Source organism: Rana temporaria, chromosome 10 (genome assembly GCF_905171775.1).
Source record: "Rana temporaria chromosome 10, aRanTem1.1, whole genome shotgun sequence".
In the NCBI taxonomy this organism is placed as follows: domain Eukaryota; kingdom Metazoa; phylum Chordata; class Amphibia; order Anura; family Ranidae; genus Rana; species Rana temporaria.
The window spans coordinates 125,074,290-125,092,555 of record NC_053498.1 but is presented as its reverse complement, the minus strand read 5'-3'; the positions used below and the strand labels follow the sequence as shown (position 1 = coordinate 125,092,555).

At 44.7% G+C, this 18,266-nt stretch overlaps 1 protein-coding gene across 2 annotated transcripts in view; it reads left to right on the top strand.

Moving 5' to 3' along the window:
- Window positions 1–17,750, top strand: part of ETS1 (ETS proto-oncogene 1, transcription factor) — a 33,064-nt gene extending 15,314 nt beyond the window's left edge. Inside the window, exons 2-8 of one of the 2 annotated variants that reach the window (XM_040326202.1) lie at window positions 4,232–4,351; window positions 4,651–4,851; window positions 7,077–7,151; window positions 8,765–9,013; window positions 10,207–10,467; window positions 16,188–16,306; window positions 16,514–17,750. In XM_040326202.1, coding sequence (XP_040182136.1) covers window positions 4,232–4,351; window positions 4,651–4,851; window positions 7,077–7,151; window positions 8,765–9,013; window positions 10,207–10,467; window positions 16,188–16,306; window positions 16,514–16,729 — 1,241 coding nt within the window. In that variant the 3' untranslated portion in view covers window positions 16,730–17,750. The remainder of the gene's footprint in view (window positions 1–4,231; window positions 4,352–4,650; window positions 4,852–7,076; window positions 7,152–8,764; window positions 9,014–10,206; window positions 10,468–16,187; window positions 16,307–16,513) is intronic. The other variant, XM_040326203.1, reaches the window with a different exon arrangement.
- The last annotated feature ends 516 nt before the right edge of the window (window positions 17,751–18,266 follow it).

The following is an 18,266-nucleotide window of genomic DNA, read 5'->3' as shown; positions in this document are numbered from 1 at the left end:
TCTCCTCCTGGAGAGACACCCGGGGTCTATTAGACCCTGGATGTCTCCTCTCTAATGCACTGCAGCTAATGGAACACAGACTGTGTTCCATCAGCTGTTTTTCCAGCATTGATCCTTCAGAATGACGGCTCTGGTCCAGGAAGTGAGGTCCGCCCTTACCAGTGACACCCACCATAACGCCGGCCCAGCAAATAAATGGACGAGAACTGGACAGCCGCACTCCAAAATCACTTAAAGTTGTCTTTTTATTTTTCAACTGCACAAACAGTCACTGCAAACCAACAAGATACAGTATGGCCGACGCGTTTCGCACTTACAGTCAGTGCTCAGCCATGACTAAGCACTGACTGTAAGTGCGAAACACGTCGGCCATACTGTATCTTGTTGGTTTGCAGTGACTGTTTGTGCAGTTGAAAAATAAAAAGACAACCTTTTTAAGTGATTTTGGAGTGCGGCTGTCCAGTTCTCGTCCATTTATTTGCTATCATTAGCATTGCCAGCACCTTGGTGGTTCAACAACCCTTGATTGCTCACGGGGCTCACCTGGAGCTGTGAGATATCTGTCTGTTTGTCTGAATCTGGATAACGCCAGCCCACAGGTGGGCCAGCAGAGCACAGTGAACGTGGTGGGGGAAGGCAGCACAAGGTGCCTTCACAGCCACTTGCATCACTTCCACGCGAGCACTGATAATCGGCTTTACTAAAGTGTGAAAAGAAAAGAAAAAACTGCAGCACTGTAAAAATCCGAAGTGGCCAGGGATTTGGATTTTACCCCCCCCCCCCCCCTTTGGCGCCCTAGGGCGGGTGCTTAAGTCTCCTTGAGGTAGCACTGGCCCTGTGTGAAGGTGGCCACAGACATGAGAATGCATACATAAAAAAATAAAATGATCAAAGGAAGCAGCTGTTTTCAGTACATATGCTGCTTGATCTGGTAGAATTTGTGAGCGTCCCATTAATGAAAGGTTGTCATCTGATGGAGCCAGCCTGCCGATAGGACAGAGAAGAAGCTGCACCGAGGAATACAGCCTGCAGACACATAGGTGGGCAACTCCCTGAAAAAATAGTGGCTACTTCTGTGGGCGACTGCTGAACCTTTGTTTTCGCTTTGATAGTCCAGTCAGACTTGGTACATCATGAACAGAACAGAAACGGACACATGACATTTGGTGTTTGCGTTATGGCATTTTCTAACCTTTGCCTAGTGCCCTGGATTGGTGACAGGGTGGCTCTTTAGAGAAAGGGGTGGCTGCCAGGGGCAGTATTCTTTAAGCAATTCCACTTTTGTTCATTTGTGGCACCTATGGGAGGCGGTAAATAGTGCTATGATGTTCCCCCGGCTGATTGATTCCATCCAATCAGTGTTGGCCTTGCATGTCCCATCAATCTAAATGTATCTTATCCTGTGTGTTGTCCCTGCAGGGTGTCCTCTGCCTATCCCCTCCAGCACAGACCTGGGGCTAATTAAGGACAGCAGAAAAATCCATGTTATGTCTGATGGTGCATTTGTCCGGAGCCTTTAAAACTAGTGAGTCATGGCCGCCGTGGCCTTGTTTTCCATGAAGCACCGGCTCTGGATTGCCTAAACTCTGGCCCCTTTCCAGGGCCTAATATTACTCCGATTGGTGTGCAGCTGCTTCCATAGCTCTCTGGATAAAATCCTTCTCCCTCAGAAGTCCATTCTGCACTCCGCAGTTAGTGCTGCACACATAGAGAAGACGTCATCCCATCCACGGGGGTGTCAGCACCATGGGGGTTAAAGAAGGACCCTGCTCAGATCAAAAAGCAGGAAAGTGTTCTGAAATGTGGAGCCAATGAACCCACCAAAGACCAAAGACAGCTGATCATCACGTCATGTCTGACACCCTCGTACTCTGTGACTACTGATGCAAGAACAGTGTTTTATTTTTGAAACATGTTTTTTTATGTTGGGTTTTTCTTTACTTGTAAAGAGAAGTCGTCATGTTCTATAAAAGAAAACAGGCTGATCAGTTCAATGGAACTACAGATGGATTTACTAATGTTTCTTTTTACAAACCGGCTGGTATGTAGGCCTCTTGTCTCAGCATAGATGAGGGGGTACAGAGCTGGGCATGGAAAGCTGGCATTGCAGGATGGCAACAGTGTTTTTATTCCTGGTTCAGATCTGCTGGGGAGAGAGGTGGAGCGACTGCTTAAAGAGCAGAAATTCGAACTTCATCTTGTGTTTCCTGGGGGGTAGTCAGATCCTTCCCACTTGTATGGTGGCTTCTAAGGCTAGAAGAATGTTCTGGACACGGCAACCAATCACGTTGCACTATGCATGTTAGAAGGTGAAGGATGGTTTGATTGGACAATGTGGACAACACAGGCATGTTTTCACTTCTGCTAGTCGTACAGCGAGAAGCCGAGCACGCAAACCTACATTGTGCCTCTTTGAGAAGATTGTCTTGTTCTTCCCAAACACGAAATCAAAGTGACACTGAACACGACCCTACCGTCACACAACGCTCCCCTGGAGCCACGTCCTGAATGCAGAAATGCAGCCATTGTTCTCATGCACTGCAGTGTGAGAGTGCAGAGGATCAAGTGACAAGGAGATGCAGTCCTGACCATGACAGAGAGAATCTGTCTGCATAAAGTATACAATATAAAGACCTTATAGTCTGTATTGAATAAAAATAGTAATAGTAGAGTAGAAATAATAGGTTGCTAAACAAGCCTGACAACATTGAGAAAAACTAAAGGAATGCGTGTGTGCCACCCTGTCTGGAGGGGCAGGACATGTATCCAAAGAAATATTCTATAGTATGTCACATTTTTATACAGTTGGAATGTTGTAGGTGCCAGAAGAGCCAACACATTTCAGGTCTCTGCGCCCCCTTCATCAGGGATAATAATAAACATATTTAGGAATCTTGAATATTCTATGCTCCCAACAGTAGGTACGTGCAATAAACTGAAGCCCTCTTGATGCAGTGCAACAAAATAAATTAAACGGTGTAGCATCTCTGCAAATAAATCCTATAAAACCATCACCTACAGTTAAACAAATCGACAAAAAAATATTTTTGTTAAAATAAAAAAAATTATTTTATTCGCTGTATGCTGTGATTTTACATGATTATTTTAATTTTTTTGTAGAAGCATTAAATCGGTTCTGCTTTCTATTGTTTTTTTAGACGCATTTTGTTTTTATTAAGATATAAATACATAATCCAGGAAAAAATGTGCACTCACACTTCACTCACACACGATTCAGTCATTTTTTACAATGGTTTTTATGTGCGTTTGGATCTCTCTTCCCCTCTCTCGTGCCCTTTTTCCTCAGAAGAATATTCAGATGATGTTGGATGTTATTGTCATTTTTGTGAATGATCCTCGCAGACTCTGGCATTGGACTTGCTGTGACTCAGGGTAATACGAGGGAGGTGAAATGGCGCAGTGGGCAGAATAATACGCTTGTGAAAGCAGCACAGCTCTCCGCGTGGCCGGATGCCAGGGAAGCTCCCACGGTTTTGGCACATCACAGCGGAGTGTTTTTTAGGACGTACCGCTCCGGATTTGGCACTCTAATATTCCTAGAGGTGAATCTGCGCGTGTCATGTTCTCTCTAGAAGTAAATCGTTTGGCACAGGATGACACAGTGGGTTCAGTCAAGTCTTCTCATCACTTCACATGACCATTTCTTTGTTTCGTTTTTATACCACAAAATGTAGCTAAACCCCAAAATAAAATGCAATATATTGCAGATTACCAGTCCTTAGACGTGGTGGCTGCATTGATTCCTTTTAAAGGATTTTTTTCTCTTTATTTGCACCTGGTGATACTGCCAATAACATACTTTCTGTCTTAGAGTGACAATGATCACTCACTGTACTGTATTATTCAAACGCCTAAAACATTACCAGGTAAATAATTTCTTCTCGAAGACTGGGACATATTGTGCAGGGGCGGATATATTGCAATGCTGGGGGTTAAGTGTAGATGAAGAGTGGGGGTGTTGGATGCAAAGGAGGGGTTACTGGAGTTGGGCAGGTTGGTGTGGGGGAAGGGTTCTTGAAATGGGGGTAAGGTGTGGAGGATGAGTTATTGGTGTAGAGAAGGGGTTTTGGGGGGATAAGATGCAGATGAGGGATTATTGGAGGGTTCTTAAAATTGGGGTGAGGAGGGGATATTAGAGTTGGGTAGTTTAGTATACAATATTATGTATTGATGTGTGCAAACTCAGTTGTAATTATGCTGTTCCTCGCAGATATGGAGTGCGGTGATGTGCCTCTGCTGACCCCCAGCAGCAAGGAGATGATGTCACAGGCCCTCCGCGCCACCTTCAGCGGCTTCACCAAGGAACAGCAACGCCTGGGCATCCCCTTCGGTGAGATTTCAGAGACGTATTCTTAATATCCTCTTGATTTCATGAGGCACGAAGCCTGTGTGAGAAGCCTCTAGTGAGCTCCTTTTATTCTCTGACTCTTAAGCCGCATACTAGCGCAGCTCATGAGTTGATAATAAAGGCTTCTATCTGAGGGTTCTCACACAGGCACCCTGCATTGTGGCTGTTACTGCCAGTAATCTTCTAAATGACCCTCAGCTTTGTTGGCTACTGGCTATCCTGTCAGTGCCGTGATCTTGCATTTTGCATCCTGAGCAGCTGTTGCAATTTCTCTCCGACAGATCCCCAGGAGTGGACAGATGCTCACGTCAGGGAATGGGTGTTATGGGCAGTGAATGAGTTCACGCTAAAGGGAGTGGAGCTGCAGAAGTTCTGCATCAGCGGAGCAGGGCTGTGTGCTCTGGGGAAGGACCGCTTCTTGGACCTGGCACCGGACTTTGTCGGAGACATCCTGTGGGAGCATTTGGACATCTTGCAAAAAGGTGAGGCAGCATTTTGTCTTTTAGGGAAGCTCTGGTCAGACATCACACACCCATAGATCTTGTCTTTAGCCAGCTGGTTACCAAAAGTCTCAGCACAAAAAAACAGCCAACTTTGTCCCATTTAAAACATAATTTTTCCAAAAGTTAGTAGGTAATTATTACCAGGGCGACTAAGACGATCAGGTGTTTTGTATTAGAATTCTGTTCTCAGCTACACTGTATGTCCAAAAGTCTCACCATGACACCTTATATAATCCTGTTGGACATTCCATTTCCGAATCATGGGCATTAGAATGGAATTTGTCTGCTTCCCATTTGTGACTTTAACAGCAACCATTCTAAAGGGTTTCCACAAGATTATGGAGTGTGTCTGCGGAGAAGACCTGGCTCACAATAAACAACCATCCAATTCAATCCAAAGCTGTTCAGTAGAGGTCAGGGCTCTGTGAAAGTCACTCATGTTCCTCCACATTAAATGGGTCAAACCATGTGTTTACGTCCCCCCCCAGATGAAGAGAGGATTCTGGACAGCCACACTCAAAAATCAATGCCTTTATTTAAAAAAAAAAGAGGTAATAATCCAAAAACTACAAGCCACAGCAAACAGCGGAATACAGGAGCTGACGCGTTTCACACTGTCAAGCGTGCTTATTCATAGCTAAAGAACCAGTAAATCTTTAGCTATGAATAAGCATGCTTGAAATGCGTCAGGTCCTGTATTCGGCTGTGGCTTGTATTTTTTGGATTATTACTTATTTTTTTAAATAAAGAGACTGATTTTTGAGTGCTGCCGTCCAGAATCTTCTTTTCATCCAATCGTTTATGCTTAGCCTGCACCTGTTGTTCATATCCTGAGAGCTGCATTTCTAGGAACCCTTCCTAGAGCAGCATCCTTTCCATGAGGTTGGGGCCTAAATGTGGCCCCTGATATAACCAAAGGGCAGCTTATAATATAAAGTAAGGCACAGAAAATAGGACTGAACTTGACCATGCAATGGCAACAGATTTCTGTTTTATCTACAGTAAGCAGGACACACAAATTTTCGGCCATGTAAACTGGGTGCTTCCAATAAATACCATAGAGCATGGCCGTGCAGTAACCTACAGCCACCAATCAGAAATCGCTTCTTAGCTGAAAGGGAATAGGATACTTTGCAAGCCTTTCCGTGTTTTAGTTACTTTGCCACATTGAGCTGCCTCTGGGTCCGCAGCCAGGAAAGTGAACCTGTCTATCTTCCTTGGAACTGTTAACTTGTATGTTGCGGAAATTGTTTCTTGGCAGCAGATTTTCGGTTTATCAGCCTCCCACATAGTACTCATTAAAATGCTGGAACATTCATGTGAATGCCGGGGAGCCAGGCATTGATCCAGGGTCTTGCACTGAGAAAACGGGTAATCAGAAAACGTTGATCTACCACAAACTAACGCAGTTGCTTGGCGGTGACACATTTGTGTTTCTGCTTAAACTTTAATGTAGTGAATTTTTTAAAACAGACACATTCCTAGAGATAAAATCATTGTATTATAGTTGACTTTCCTCCTCGGTGTCGAGGTCTGTCTATTCAGGTTGAGTGTTAAATAGCCCAAATCTCACAAGTAGGTGTTCCTGCACTACGCTGCAGCACATTCCCCTGAGATTTGGGCTACTCAGCATTCCCAGGTATCTTGTTGTCTGGAGGATGATGTCACCCCCTGCACTACAGAAGTCTAGGAAAGGTAAGTATACTACAGTATCTAAGTTTGCCGACATGGGTACTTTTACGCAGCGTAGGAGGGGGGATAGGGGGCACCTTGAATAAGCAGATTATGCCACTGAGGATGAAGGTCTGCTACAACATGGATAACACAATTCATCTGCTCAACCAAGAGATTGTCCCATCATTATAAAGGCCTCTCATTGAACTGGATGCTTTTCCAGCAGACAGAAGTAAAAACTAAAGCTACCAATCCTTATATCAAAGCAAAAATCTGTGAACTCCCGGACAACCCTTCTAGTATAATTACACTGTGAAGTATCATGACTGCCGGTCTCAGAAATGTGTGATCTCTTTGTGTTCTTGTCATATGACAGTGATGCAGGCAGTGAGCATATGGTACTTTCTATGTTAGTTATGTCATAATTCTCGCCATGCTTTAATAAAATTGCCATTTATGTCTGCTAAGATAAAAAGCGATGTATGGTTCCTTGTCTAATGCTTTTTTTTTTTTCTGGTCACTTTTGTTAGACTCCAAATTGTACCAGACAAGCGAGATGGCCCCCGCCTATCACGAGCCCAGATACACCACCGACTACTTTATCAGTGAGTATTTCCAGAGCCCTGGTATAAGTAGCATGACTAGGCCCTCTGCGCATGACTAGGCCTTCTACATCTGTCAGATGGGATGCATTAAGGTGAAAAAACAGGAAGGTTTACAACCCCTTTTTAAGAGCATCATTTCACCAAGCTTAAAGTATAACTAAAGGCAAAACATTTGTTGAGAGGGAATATCTGTCAGTTTTTATTGCTGTCTGTGCCCCCATTAAAGGGGGGTTGTAAAGGTACAATATTTTTTTCCTAAATAGCTTCCTTTACCTTAGTGCAGTCCTCCTTCACTTACCTCATCCTTCCATTTTGCTTTTAAATGTCCTTATTTCTTCTGAGAAATCCTCACTTCCTGTTCTTCTGTCTGTAACCACACACCGTAATGCGAGGCTTTCTCCCTGGTGTGGAGTGTCGTGCTCGCCTCTTCCCTTGGACTACAGGAGAGTCAGAACGCCCACTAACACACGGCTCCTTTCTCTATCTGCAATGTAGAGAGCGTCCTGACTCTCCTGTAGTCCAAGGGAGGGGGCGAGCACGACACTCCACACCAGTGAGAAAGCCTCACATTACTGTGTGTAGGCTGTGTGTTGCCAGGTCAGGGAAAGCCTGATGCATGTCATCATTGCTGTGCAATGGATTCCCCTTTTGTCTTGTTGAAATAATAATAAATGTTCTATGGATTCTACTTGACATTGCCAGACTTCTCATCTGAATTTGTGCCAGTGTTTTAGTAAAGGACATGTCTAATACAGGGCAGGCTAAACCCACTTAGTAAAATCTCATAGAAGTTTAGTTAGTATGTATTATTGTTGGCAATATATTGGTAATCTCGCTGCTGCGTCCATTGACACAGACAGCGGCATAGCATACTAGCTCATTATGAATTACTTACCTGAGATCGAAGCGACTCTCGTTCCTCTCTTCCGCCGCTGCCATAATACCCGAGTGACTTCTGGGTATTGCGGCTCCGGCGCTGTGATTGGAGCCGCGATGACGTCACTCCCGCACATGCGCACGTGAGCTGTTAGAGACGACACGATCGCCTTCACTAACGGCATGCTCAGTGCGCATGCGCCGTAGACATCGGTGCAGTCTTTTCAGCAAATATCTATTAAACCTACACGGTTTGTTGCACCTACAGGTAAGACTTAATCTAGGCTTACCTGTAGGTTAAAGTGGTCTGTAAGGGTTTACAACCACGTTAATGCATTAAGGTGAAGAACCTTGAGACTCTACAATCTCTTTAAAATAATCCCTGGTGATTCTGCCATGATGATCCTTGTTCAGGCACTTTCTGTTATCAGTTAACAATGTGCTGTCCCAGCCCCCCACCAAATGGCTTTCAATGTGGGTATGGTTCACCGTTATCATTTGAAAAACTTGACCTGAGAAATGCCATGCAGCCATCACTGCAGTGCATCTACACCAGAAGTTGCTGCAATAGATCGGCAGCACTGACATGCAACAAGTGAGGGGGGAAAAAAGGCTAAAACCAGAATATAATATAATTATATAATGTAATACAGTTAGGGTCAGCATTTGTTTTAATTTGTATGTCATCAGCCATGGTTTGTATCCTCTCGTGACATCAGCCTTGTCCTCCCTTTCAGGTTATGGAAACGAACATGCACAGTGCGTTCCACCTTCAGAGTTCTCAGAGCCCAGTTTTATCACAGAATCCTACCAGACCCTCCACCCCATCAGTTCGGAGGAACTCTTGTCTTTGAAATATGAGACGGACTACCCCTCCCCCATCCTGAGAGACCCCCTACAGCCTGACTCTCTCCAGGGAGACTACTTCACTATCAAGCAGGAGGTGGTGTCACCGGACAACATGTGTGTGGGCAGGATCAGCCGAGGTAAGAGGGATCCACAGACTGTATTGTATACCTGAGTCAGAACAGACATACAAATCACCACACAGTTCACGTATTTTCATTCGTTAGGAATTCTGACATTTGGCACAATTTTTTTTTAATTCAATGTATTGCAATGCTAATGTAGGTTCTGTTTGGGTGTAGCTGACAGGCAGTTCAGAATCTTCTGAAGAGTCCATATAAATTTACAATAGTTAAAATTCTCTATGTCTCTGTTATCAAAGTAAAAAAAACTATTCACTGGTCGCAACTAATTAGATGTGACCGACTCTGGTAAAATAATGAATAGAGAGAATGTGATTGGCTGATTTAAAGGGGTTGTAAAGGTTAGTTTTTTATTTTCTATTTAGGTTCCTTTAAGCTAGTGCATTGTTGGTTCACTTACCTTTTCCTTCTAAATGCTTTTTTCTTTGTCTGAATTTCTCACTTCCTGTTCCTCCTCAGTACACTTGCTCCCATCATCCGAGCCGTTCTGGCTGGGGGTTAGTCCATCCAGGGATGTAGTCCCAAGGGAGGGGGCTAGCACGCAGACTAACCCCCAGCCAGAACAGGTCAGGATGATGGGGGAAAGCTTACTGGGGAGGAAAAGGAAGTGAGAAATTCAGACAAAGAAAAAAACATTTAGAAGGAAAAGGTAAGTGAACCAACAATGCACTAGCTTAAAGGAACCTATATAGAAAATAAAAAAACGAACCTTTAAGACAACATGACGGTGCTAATGCCCACTGTGATTTTTACAACTTATGCCAGGTTTAGCTAAATCTCAGATATGACGTGTATTGGGTCTGGCCGGTCACATGGGAGACAGTAAAACTCAGAAAACATTCATTCCGTGTCTCGCCAAATCTAGTCATCCGTATTAAACTGGGTAATATCTGACATCCAACTCCTCTGATATGAAATTCTTGCAGAGCATGTCCATTATGACGGACATGACCCATAAAGATCTTCATGTCTGTGTCACCCATAGTTGCCACTCACTTTCTAGCTGCCATGCTTCTAGTGCAGGCTGTGCAATGAAGGCAAGCAGCTGATTGGTTGCTGTGGGCGATTGAGCCGTTTGCCACAAGTCAATGCCACTTAATGCAGGCACAACAGATAGTACTTTGACCCCACAATAGCGAGATGTTGTTTTGTCAAGGTTTCTTAAGTAACAGGCTGGTGTTTGTGGACAGGCAAGCTTGGCGGACAGGAGTCATTTGAGAGTATCGAGAGTCACGACAGCTGTGACCGCCTCACTCAGTCATGGAGCAGCCAGTCTTCGTACAATAGCCTGCAGCGTGTCCCGTCGTATGACAGCTTTGACTCGGAGGATTACCAACCTGCACTGCCCAACCACAAACCAAAAGGAACCTTCAAGGACTATGTGAGGGACCGGGCCGAGCTGAATAAAGACAAGCCAGTCATCCCTGCTGCTGCCCTTGCAGGATACACAGGTAGGCTGACAATGTGTGACAGAAGCAGTGGGCCTGATGTAGCGTGTATGATGGGAGGAGATATGAAGATGTAGGAACATATACAGGTCTGCAGAGGGTACAGGCAGTTGGGGGGTATGGTGGGTGGGTGAGGTGGCATTTGTAAGTACAAGACCAATTGTTTGGTGTAGTATGGAAAACATTTGGAGCTCTATCAGTCTGTAGGGGGGGGGGGGGGTATAGTAGGACGTTTGAGAGTATATAGGTCTGTACTGGGGTCTACTAGAGGAACAGTTGAAGATAGATGGGTTCGTAGTGAGGTATAGCAGGTCTACATCTTGATGAATATGGGCCCATTGGTGAACACAAGCCCATGCTATGGTATGCAGGAAGAGGACATTTAGAGGTATACAGCCCCATAGTGGGGTATAGTAGAAGGGGACATTTAGAAGTCCATAGTGGAGATGGCACATTTGGCAGTATACAGAGCAACGTTTTTTTTGGTCCCTTAGTGAGGAAGGACATTTGGAGGTACACAGATCTATGGTGAAGTATAGTAGAGGGGACGTATAAAGGTATACGGGCCCATGGTGGGGTAAAGTATGGAGTTATTTGGAGGTTTATGGGCCATAGTGTAGTTTAGTAGGTGGGGATAGATGGAGGTATAAAGTCAAAAGTGAGGGAGAACATTTAGAGGGCTAGGGGCCCAAAGTGGGGAGGACATTTGGAGGTATACAGTTTGATGGTGTGGGAGGGAATTTGGAAGGTACATAGTGGAGTATAGAAGAACAGGACATGAAAGTCTACTGTGTGTGTGTGTGTGTGTGTGGTGGGGGGAGGGGGGCATTTTAAGGTCCATAATTGGGAAACAACTGGAGTATAAGGGCCTCAGTTAGACACATCTGTGGTCTCATGGTGACATTTCTACTTGTGTAATACTTAGAATTTCTCGGATTCTTCATTCAGCCAGTATGGATAATGAGACCGAGGTGGTGGAGACACTTCTCAGTCCGCCCCCTCAGCACCATTTCTGCAGCTTTTTAAATTGGGTCGTGATTTTTCACTTTGATAAGTTTCTCTGAGCAATGTGAGAAGAGGCGAGAGGTTTCCATCACAATTCACTTTCACACCTTCTGTGTGACTGAGGTGATATTATCTGAGACGCACGCTCTTTACACACCGCCCTATGCTGCACTTACTAACCACCCAGCACAGAGATCTGTAGCAGGATTGCAGTGTGACACAGCTGTGCACACCGGCTACACATCTATGTGTGCATTGTCATAAGAAAGTTACAATATTACATACATATCAGATGTAACTGCTGGTTAGAAGTATTATGCATTCTCTTTGAAGAGCAACTGAACTGCAGGCAGCAAGTAAAACCAATCCGAGAACTGATATTATCCAGAAAACATTCTGGATAAAATGAAATCCTTGCCACCTTAACCTGAATTTTATAGGGGATGCCTTCTCTGTCACATGATACTGGGCAAACCTAAAGCAGTGTATGCGATTCGAGCATCACTGGGGTCAGAGAGGCGGCGGAGCTGGAACCAGGATACACTGCAGCCTTTAGGTTGTCAGGCTTAGGGCTATTCAGAAGTGGCTTCTAAAGGATTCAGGTAGTGGGCAGCCGGGTGCAGAGGTGACTGGCAGAATTACAGCAGGCAGGCCGAGTCTCCAGAGTCATTTTGAATGACAGATTTGTCCTTTTTGGAGTGTTCCTTTTGGAGTAAAAGTATATGGTCAGTGCAGGATTGCCACCTTCCCATAGAATTGACAGCTCCCTTATATTGGGACAGGTGTGTGTGTGTGTATGTGTGTATATATGTATATATACACACACACACACAGTGTAGCACTTCTGAGCAATCAATATTCATCCAGTGAATATACATATAAAAGTGATAGGAAGTAAAGGTACATATAATCAGAGGGTTATACTGTATATCGATGGTTTAGAACCGGGTACATTGTTTATATATTCACTCACTGGCCACTTTATTAGGTAGACCTTGCTACTACCAGGTTGGACCCCCCTTTTGCCTTCAGAACTGCCTTCATTCTTCATGGCATAGATTCAACATGGTTTTGGAAACATTTCTCTGAGATCTTGCCGTGCCGTGGCATTTAAAATGATGCTCAATTGGTACTAAGGGGTCCAGTGTGCCAAGAAAATCTCCCTCACACCATCAGACTGAACTGTTGATACAAGGCAGGATGGATCCATGCTTTTATCGTGTTTACGCCAAATTTTGACCCTACTATCTGAATGTTGAATTCGAGACTTGATTCAGACCAGGCAACGTTTTTCCAATCTCCAATTGTCCAATTTTTGGTTCACATGTGTGAATTGTAGTCTGTTTCCTGTTCTTTGCTGACAGAACTGGCACCCAGTGTGATCTTCTGCTGCTGTAGCCCCCATCTGCTTCAAGGTTCGATGTGTTGTGCATTCAGAGATGGTACTCTTCATGTCTTGGTTGCAACGAGGGATTATTTGGGTCCAGATGATAGAAAAGCAACAGTAATGCAGAGTGCCCATTTTCCTCTGACATCAAGCCATTTTTGTTCACACAACTGTGGATATTTTCTCTTTTTGGACCATTCTCTGTAAACCAGAGAGATGGTTGTATGTGAAAATCCCAGTAGATCAACATAAATACTCACACACCAGTCCTTCTGGCGCCAACAACCATGCCACATTCAAAGTCACTTAAATCCCCTTTCTTCACCATTCTGATTGTCTGTTTGAACTTCAGTAAATCATCTTCACCATGTCTAAATGCCATGTGATTGGCTGAATAGCAATATGTGTTACCAAGGTGTACCTAATAAAGTGGCTGCTGAGTGAGTGAGTGTGTGACATATATATATATATATATATATATATATATATATATATATATATATATATATACACACATACTGGTTACTTCTATAAATTATTGTAGTATTTTCCCTAATTTTGTAAGCAATGATTTCAATCCTTGTTATGAAAAGTGCAGAAAATGATTTATAATTATTTATATACACAGCAGAGGAAGAGAGATTGCAATGTCCTCCTCTCATTTCTCTCTGCAGCTGTAAACAGTAATTCATGCCGTGCACGGTCCTCGAGGACACGGTTGTGCTCCAGCAATGGCTGGTCACATATGGACACAGCCCTCGGCAACAAATCTCGTTCCTAAACACAGAAGACGTATACAAACTATACATCTGCACTGTCCTGAGCCACAAATATGTACACAAGTCAGACAAAGACATTATCCTTCTCTGTGAGTGTGGAAAGATTGCATGCTTTCTCCTCGCAGCCATCGCCAGGAAGACGCATTGGGAGGCTCTCTAGACACGCCAGTCTCTGAGCTGCAGATCCATTAATATTTTGGTTTGGGGTTTATACAGGTTTATACAGACCGCTATAGTAGATGTAAACCCAATCTCTAAAATCTCATAGAAGTTGTAGCAGGCTGTCTTTTTTTAATATTGTTAAATCCAGTGGCGGCCCATCCATCTGCTCCCCCCACCCATCCATTCATCCGGTCTCCTAATCTACATGCGAGGCACCAGCGCTACATGGTTTCCAATGGGAGTTATTTTTTTTTTGAAGCACATGATTAAAACCAGAGGCTCTAATAGGCTTCAGAAAAGGGTGAGCTTAGGGCGAGCACACCCACTTGTGTGACAATAGCGAATGAATATTCACTATGGTCTCCCTCATTCTCCTCCCAGTCAATCAGGAAGCCCCTATTGGCCAGGGAGTCTTAGGACTTGGGGTGTAACAGACGGCATCCATCTCCCGCAGGGACCGATGATAGTTGTGGCCCTGGCAGCTGTTAATGATACACAGAGCAGACCAAATGTCATCTAGTTAGAGTTTACACCATACTTAGTTCTGCAATTCAGGGACCATTGTGGCTATGGCATCTTTACATTGATTGGAGCGTGTGTCTGAGCGAAGCAGCACTGTGGCTTTTAAGGAACCACAAGACCCTGCAGTTGTTCTGAGCTTCCTGCTGACCACTGCAGGACAAGCTGAGATTTGTAGTTCCTTAATAGTTGAAGCCCTGCAGGTTTTCCTTGTCACATTTGTAATGGAGATGCACCCTCTACTAAATGAGCTTCAGGTTGAAGCCATTGGGGGTGATGAGGCTGCAGTAGGCCGTGGTGCTGGCGTACAGACCGATTATATGGAGTGAATTGTATTTGGCAGATGTGCAGTTTTCTGTGTGTATATAAAAGTTACTGTATACAAAGACTAAACACAGAACAGAGGGTGAGAGGCGCCTCTGCAGGGGCCACTACCCCAGTGTCAGGCCATGTGATATCTGCAGAAATATTTCCTTATTTAAACAGAAAACGCTCTCATGAGCCTGGGAACTTTCCATTCACAGGGCCCTCTTGGGGTTTGCGGTCACTGTGCACAACAGCTGTGGCCTGAAAAACGGAGCCAAACGTGTGCATGGGTCAGGACGCGTTTTAATCCCTATCCAGTGAATTATAGATTATTAAGGAGCCAGTGGCATTGCCCAGTTTGATGCTGCTCTGTGTCTGAATCTGAAATGCACCCCCTTCCCACCCCAAGCGCCTTCTCTGTGCGCATATTAAAGGCAGTTGTGTTTCAACTGTGATAAAATGTCCATTATGTGACTGGAGACCAGACAGAAACGTGATTGGCGAGTAGAATGGGGGTTCTGTCTCTGGCCAACAGTATTTTTAGAATCCGGGTTCCCCTGTAGCTGAATGGGGAGACATATTTTCCCAGTGAGGACAGCGCATTCCTATCATGTGACGGGCATAATCAGTCTGTTTCTGCGCCCGCCATTACTGGCTGCGGCCTAACACAGGCTCCATTGTGCACAGGAATAGCATGTGAGTCCCATTGACTGGTTTCAGTCTTTGAACCCTGTTCAGGTTATGGGTCATTGGGTTGCAGCGAAGGACAGAGGCGTGCTGTTATCGGCCAATTTGCGGTTGCTCCGGGACTTTCCAGAGCAGCGCCATGCTCAGGAATCCAACGGTCACATGTCTCGCTAATAAAGTGCAAAGGCCCATGGGCAGTGCCCTTTGTGTAGACATATTGTTCTAGTGTACAAGATGGCTACAGGGAGGAAATTAAGAAACCACCATGGGTGTTACAGCGTAGAGGATCAGAAATGTCTATAGTCAGAGAACAACACAGACATAAGGGCAGGCACACCACTAACGCACATCTGCAGACTGCTAGTCTTTGTTCAGACACTTCCTGTGGGTAACCATACTATGTCCAGGACTCACAGTGGTGCTCCTGCATTGTCACATGTACCCCAGAAGTTGACTACTGACACATTTCATAGCGACGATGGTCTACTGTTGTCATTATAGGCAAGCAAGTCCAGAGCCAAGATGGGCAGCCCAGTGAAAAGGGTGAAAGGAGACGAGCAGCACTGAGAAGTGAAAACAGACTTTTATGGAAAAGTAAATCAAATGGTTTATAATGAACAGTGTACTGAGAAAACAAAATATCATCCAGTTGGGGTTTAAATCTACTTTGGTGATCATATGGGGTTATGACAGGGATTCCGCAGTGTATGGAATTAAGTCATGAAATCATATCAATCTGCTCTGTATCCTTACTTTGTACCTTGTAGTATTTCTGGTGGGTCAGAATGGGTATAACTTCTCTATGATTGTGTGATGAGGACATCTATCATGGTGGGAATATATAGACAATGCTGACCTCTCTCTTCTGTCTCTCCTAGGCAGTGGACCAATCCAGCTTTGGCAATTCCTCTTGGAGCTCCTTACAGACAAGTCATGCCAGTCTTTCATCAGCTGGACGGGGGATGGCTGGGAATTTAAACTGTCCGACCCAGATGAGGTAAGTACCTGCTGACAGGGCAGTCATCTTATAGCTGATGTTAAGGTTGTGCAGACCCCCTGAGGTAGTTGGCTGTCGTTCTGCCAGTCCGCTTTAGCATTGTCAGCCGGATGAGAACTTTCCAGAAGCAGAACTCTGTATTCCTCAGTGTTACTTTACTCAAACAACCCACCCTTGAAATATAACATTTGTTTCTCTGTCCTGCAGGTTGCCCGGCGTTGGGGGAAAAGGAAGAACAAGCCTAAGATGAACTATGAAAAGCTGAGCCGTGGACTTCGATACTACTATGACAAGAACATCATTCACAAGACGGCCGGCAAGCGCTATGTCTACCGCTTTGTATGTGACTTGCAAAGCCTTCTGGGATATGTACCAGAGGAGCTCCATGCCATGTTGGATGTTAAACCAGACAACGACGAATAGAAACACTGTCAGTCTTATTGGAAAAAAAAGACCAAAGCCCCTCTCTCTAGGAATGTGTGAGATGGACACAAAGGATTCTGGGAAGAGGGGTCTCTCCACATGCCAGGCTGGATTAAGAGACATGGCTACTTAAGAAGCTAGCTGGGTTCTTCCCTGCCTTAAAGCTGAATGAGGACCAAGAGAAGAGCAAGTCGATGGCTTGTTTTATTAATCAGAATCATTCCCGATGTCGTGCCAGTATTTCTGACTTTTTCATTTTATCTTGAAAGCTGATTTCCTTTAAAAAGTTACAATATGTGCAAAGAGAAAAGCAGAGTAGCAGCCTCAGAGGCGGGTCATATCCGGAGCGGAGCAACGGTACCGCAAGGCTCAGAGCCCTACGTAAGTCTCGTGCAGGTTTTGTGCTTGATGTGACCACAGAGCTCCAGTGTTAATTGAATCTTCTCAGGACCCAAGTGCAAATACAGTAACCAAATGGCAGCCAATCCTTGCCTGTATTTCACCGCATAAAACGCCATAAGCCCCCCAAACGCCTAATTTCCTCTATTGTAAGCTTTCTCACTGAGCCGCCAACATGACTTCTCTCCATCTTAAGTGTTCTTCCCAGATTGTATTTTTATAGAGATAAGAATTATATGTGTATATATTTTATAAGAAAGTTTTTTTTTTTTAATGAGATAGTTGTACAGATTTAAAGTTCTTTTTCTTTTTTTTAAGTGTGCCAAAGATGTTTCTCTATTGGCTCTGGTCAGCTGTGACAATCCTATGTGTTGTAGTAAGGACACTGCTTAAAGTGTAGGTCCCGCCAAGACTTTCCTTCCGTAGTAAAGGAGATGGACGTGCATTTGAATCCGTTCTGGATTTTTTATTTTTTTTACTTCTGTTCCACTGGAGAGATTTCCACTCGCTTCTGGTCCCAGTCACAATGATTTCTCCAGTAAGGGAAAATCTCCAACAGCAAAACGGACAGACTAGAATCAGTATCAGATTTTAACATCTTGCACGTGGAAAGGCAAAAAAATATATATATATACTGTGGCCCAGATTCACAGAGCGCGGGCGCACATTACGCCGCCGTAGCGCAAATAATATACGCTATGCTGACGCAGAGAGGCAAGCATGGAATTCACAAAGCCAGTGCTGCCGAAACTGCGCTGGGTTTCGAAGGCGGAAGAGGGCGTGAGGCGTGACCCCCATGCAAATGATGGGCCGAGCGCCAGACAGATGCGTATCACCAACTGCGCATGTTTTCCCGAGACGAGGACGCATCCCTCTGCGCATGCTCCTAACTACGTCGGAACAACTGCCTAAATTACGGCGGATCACTGCCTACAGCGTGAACGTAACCTACGCCCAGCCACACACACGTCCAACGTAAACTCCGTAAAATACACCGGCTTGTGTTCCCTGGTGCAGACCTTTGCATGTCTGCTGCTGGGTTACACCTCCTTTATGGGGCATAACTTTACGCCGGATGTACAACTTGCGCGCACATCGCGTAGCCTGCGTCGGGCGCACGTACGTTTTGTGAATCGCC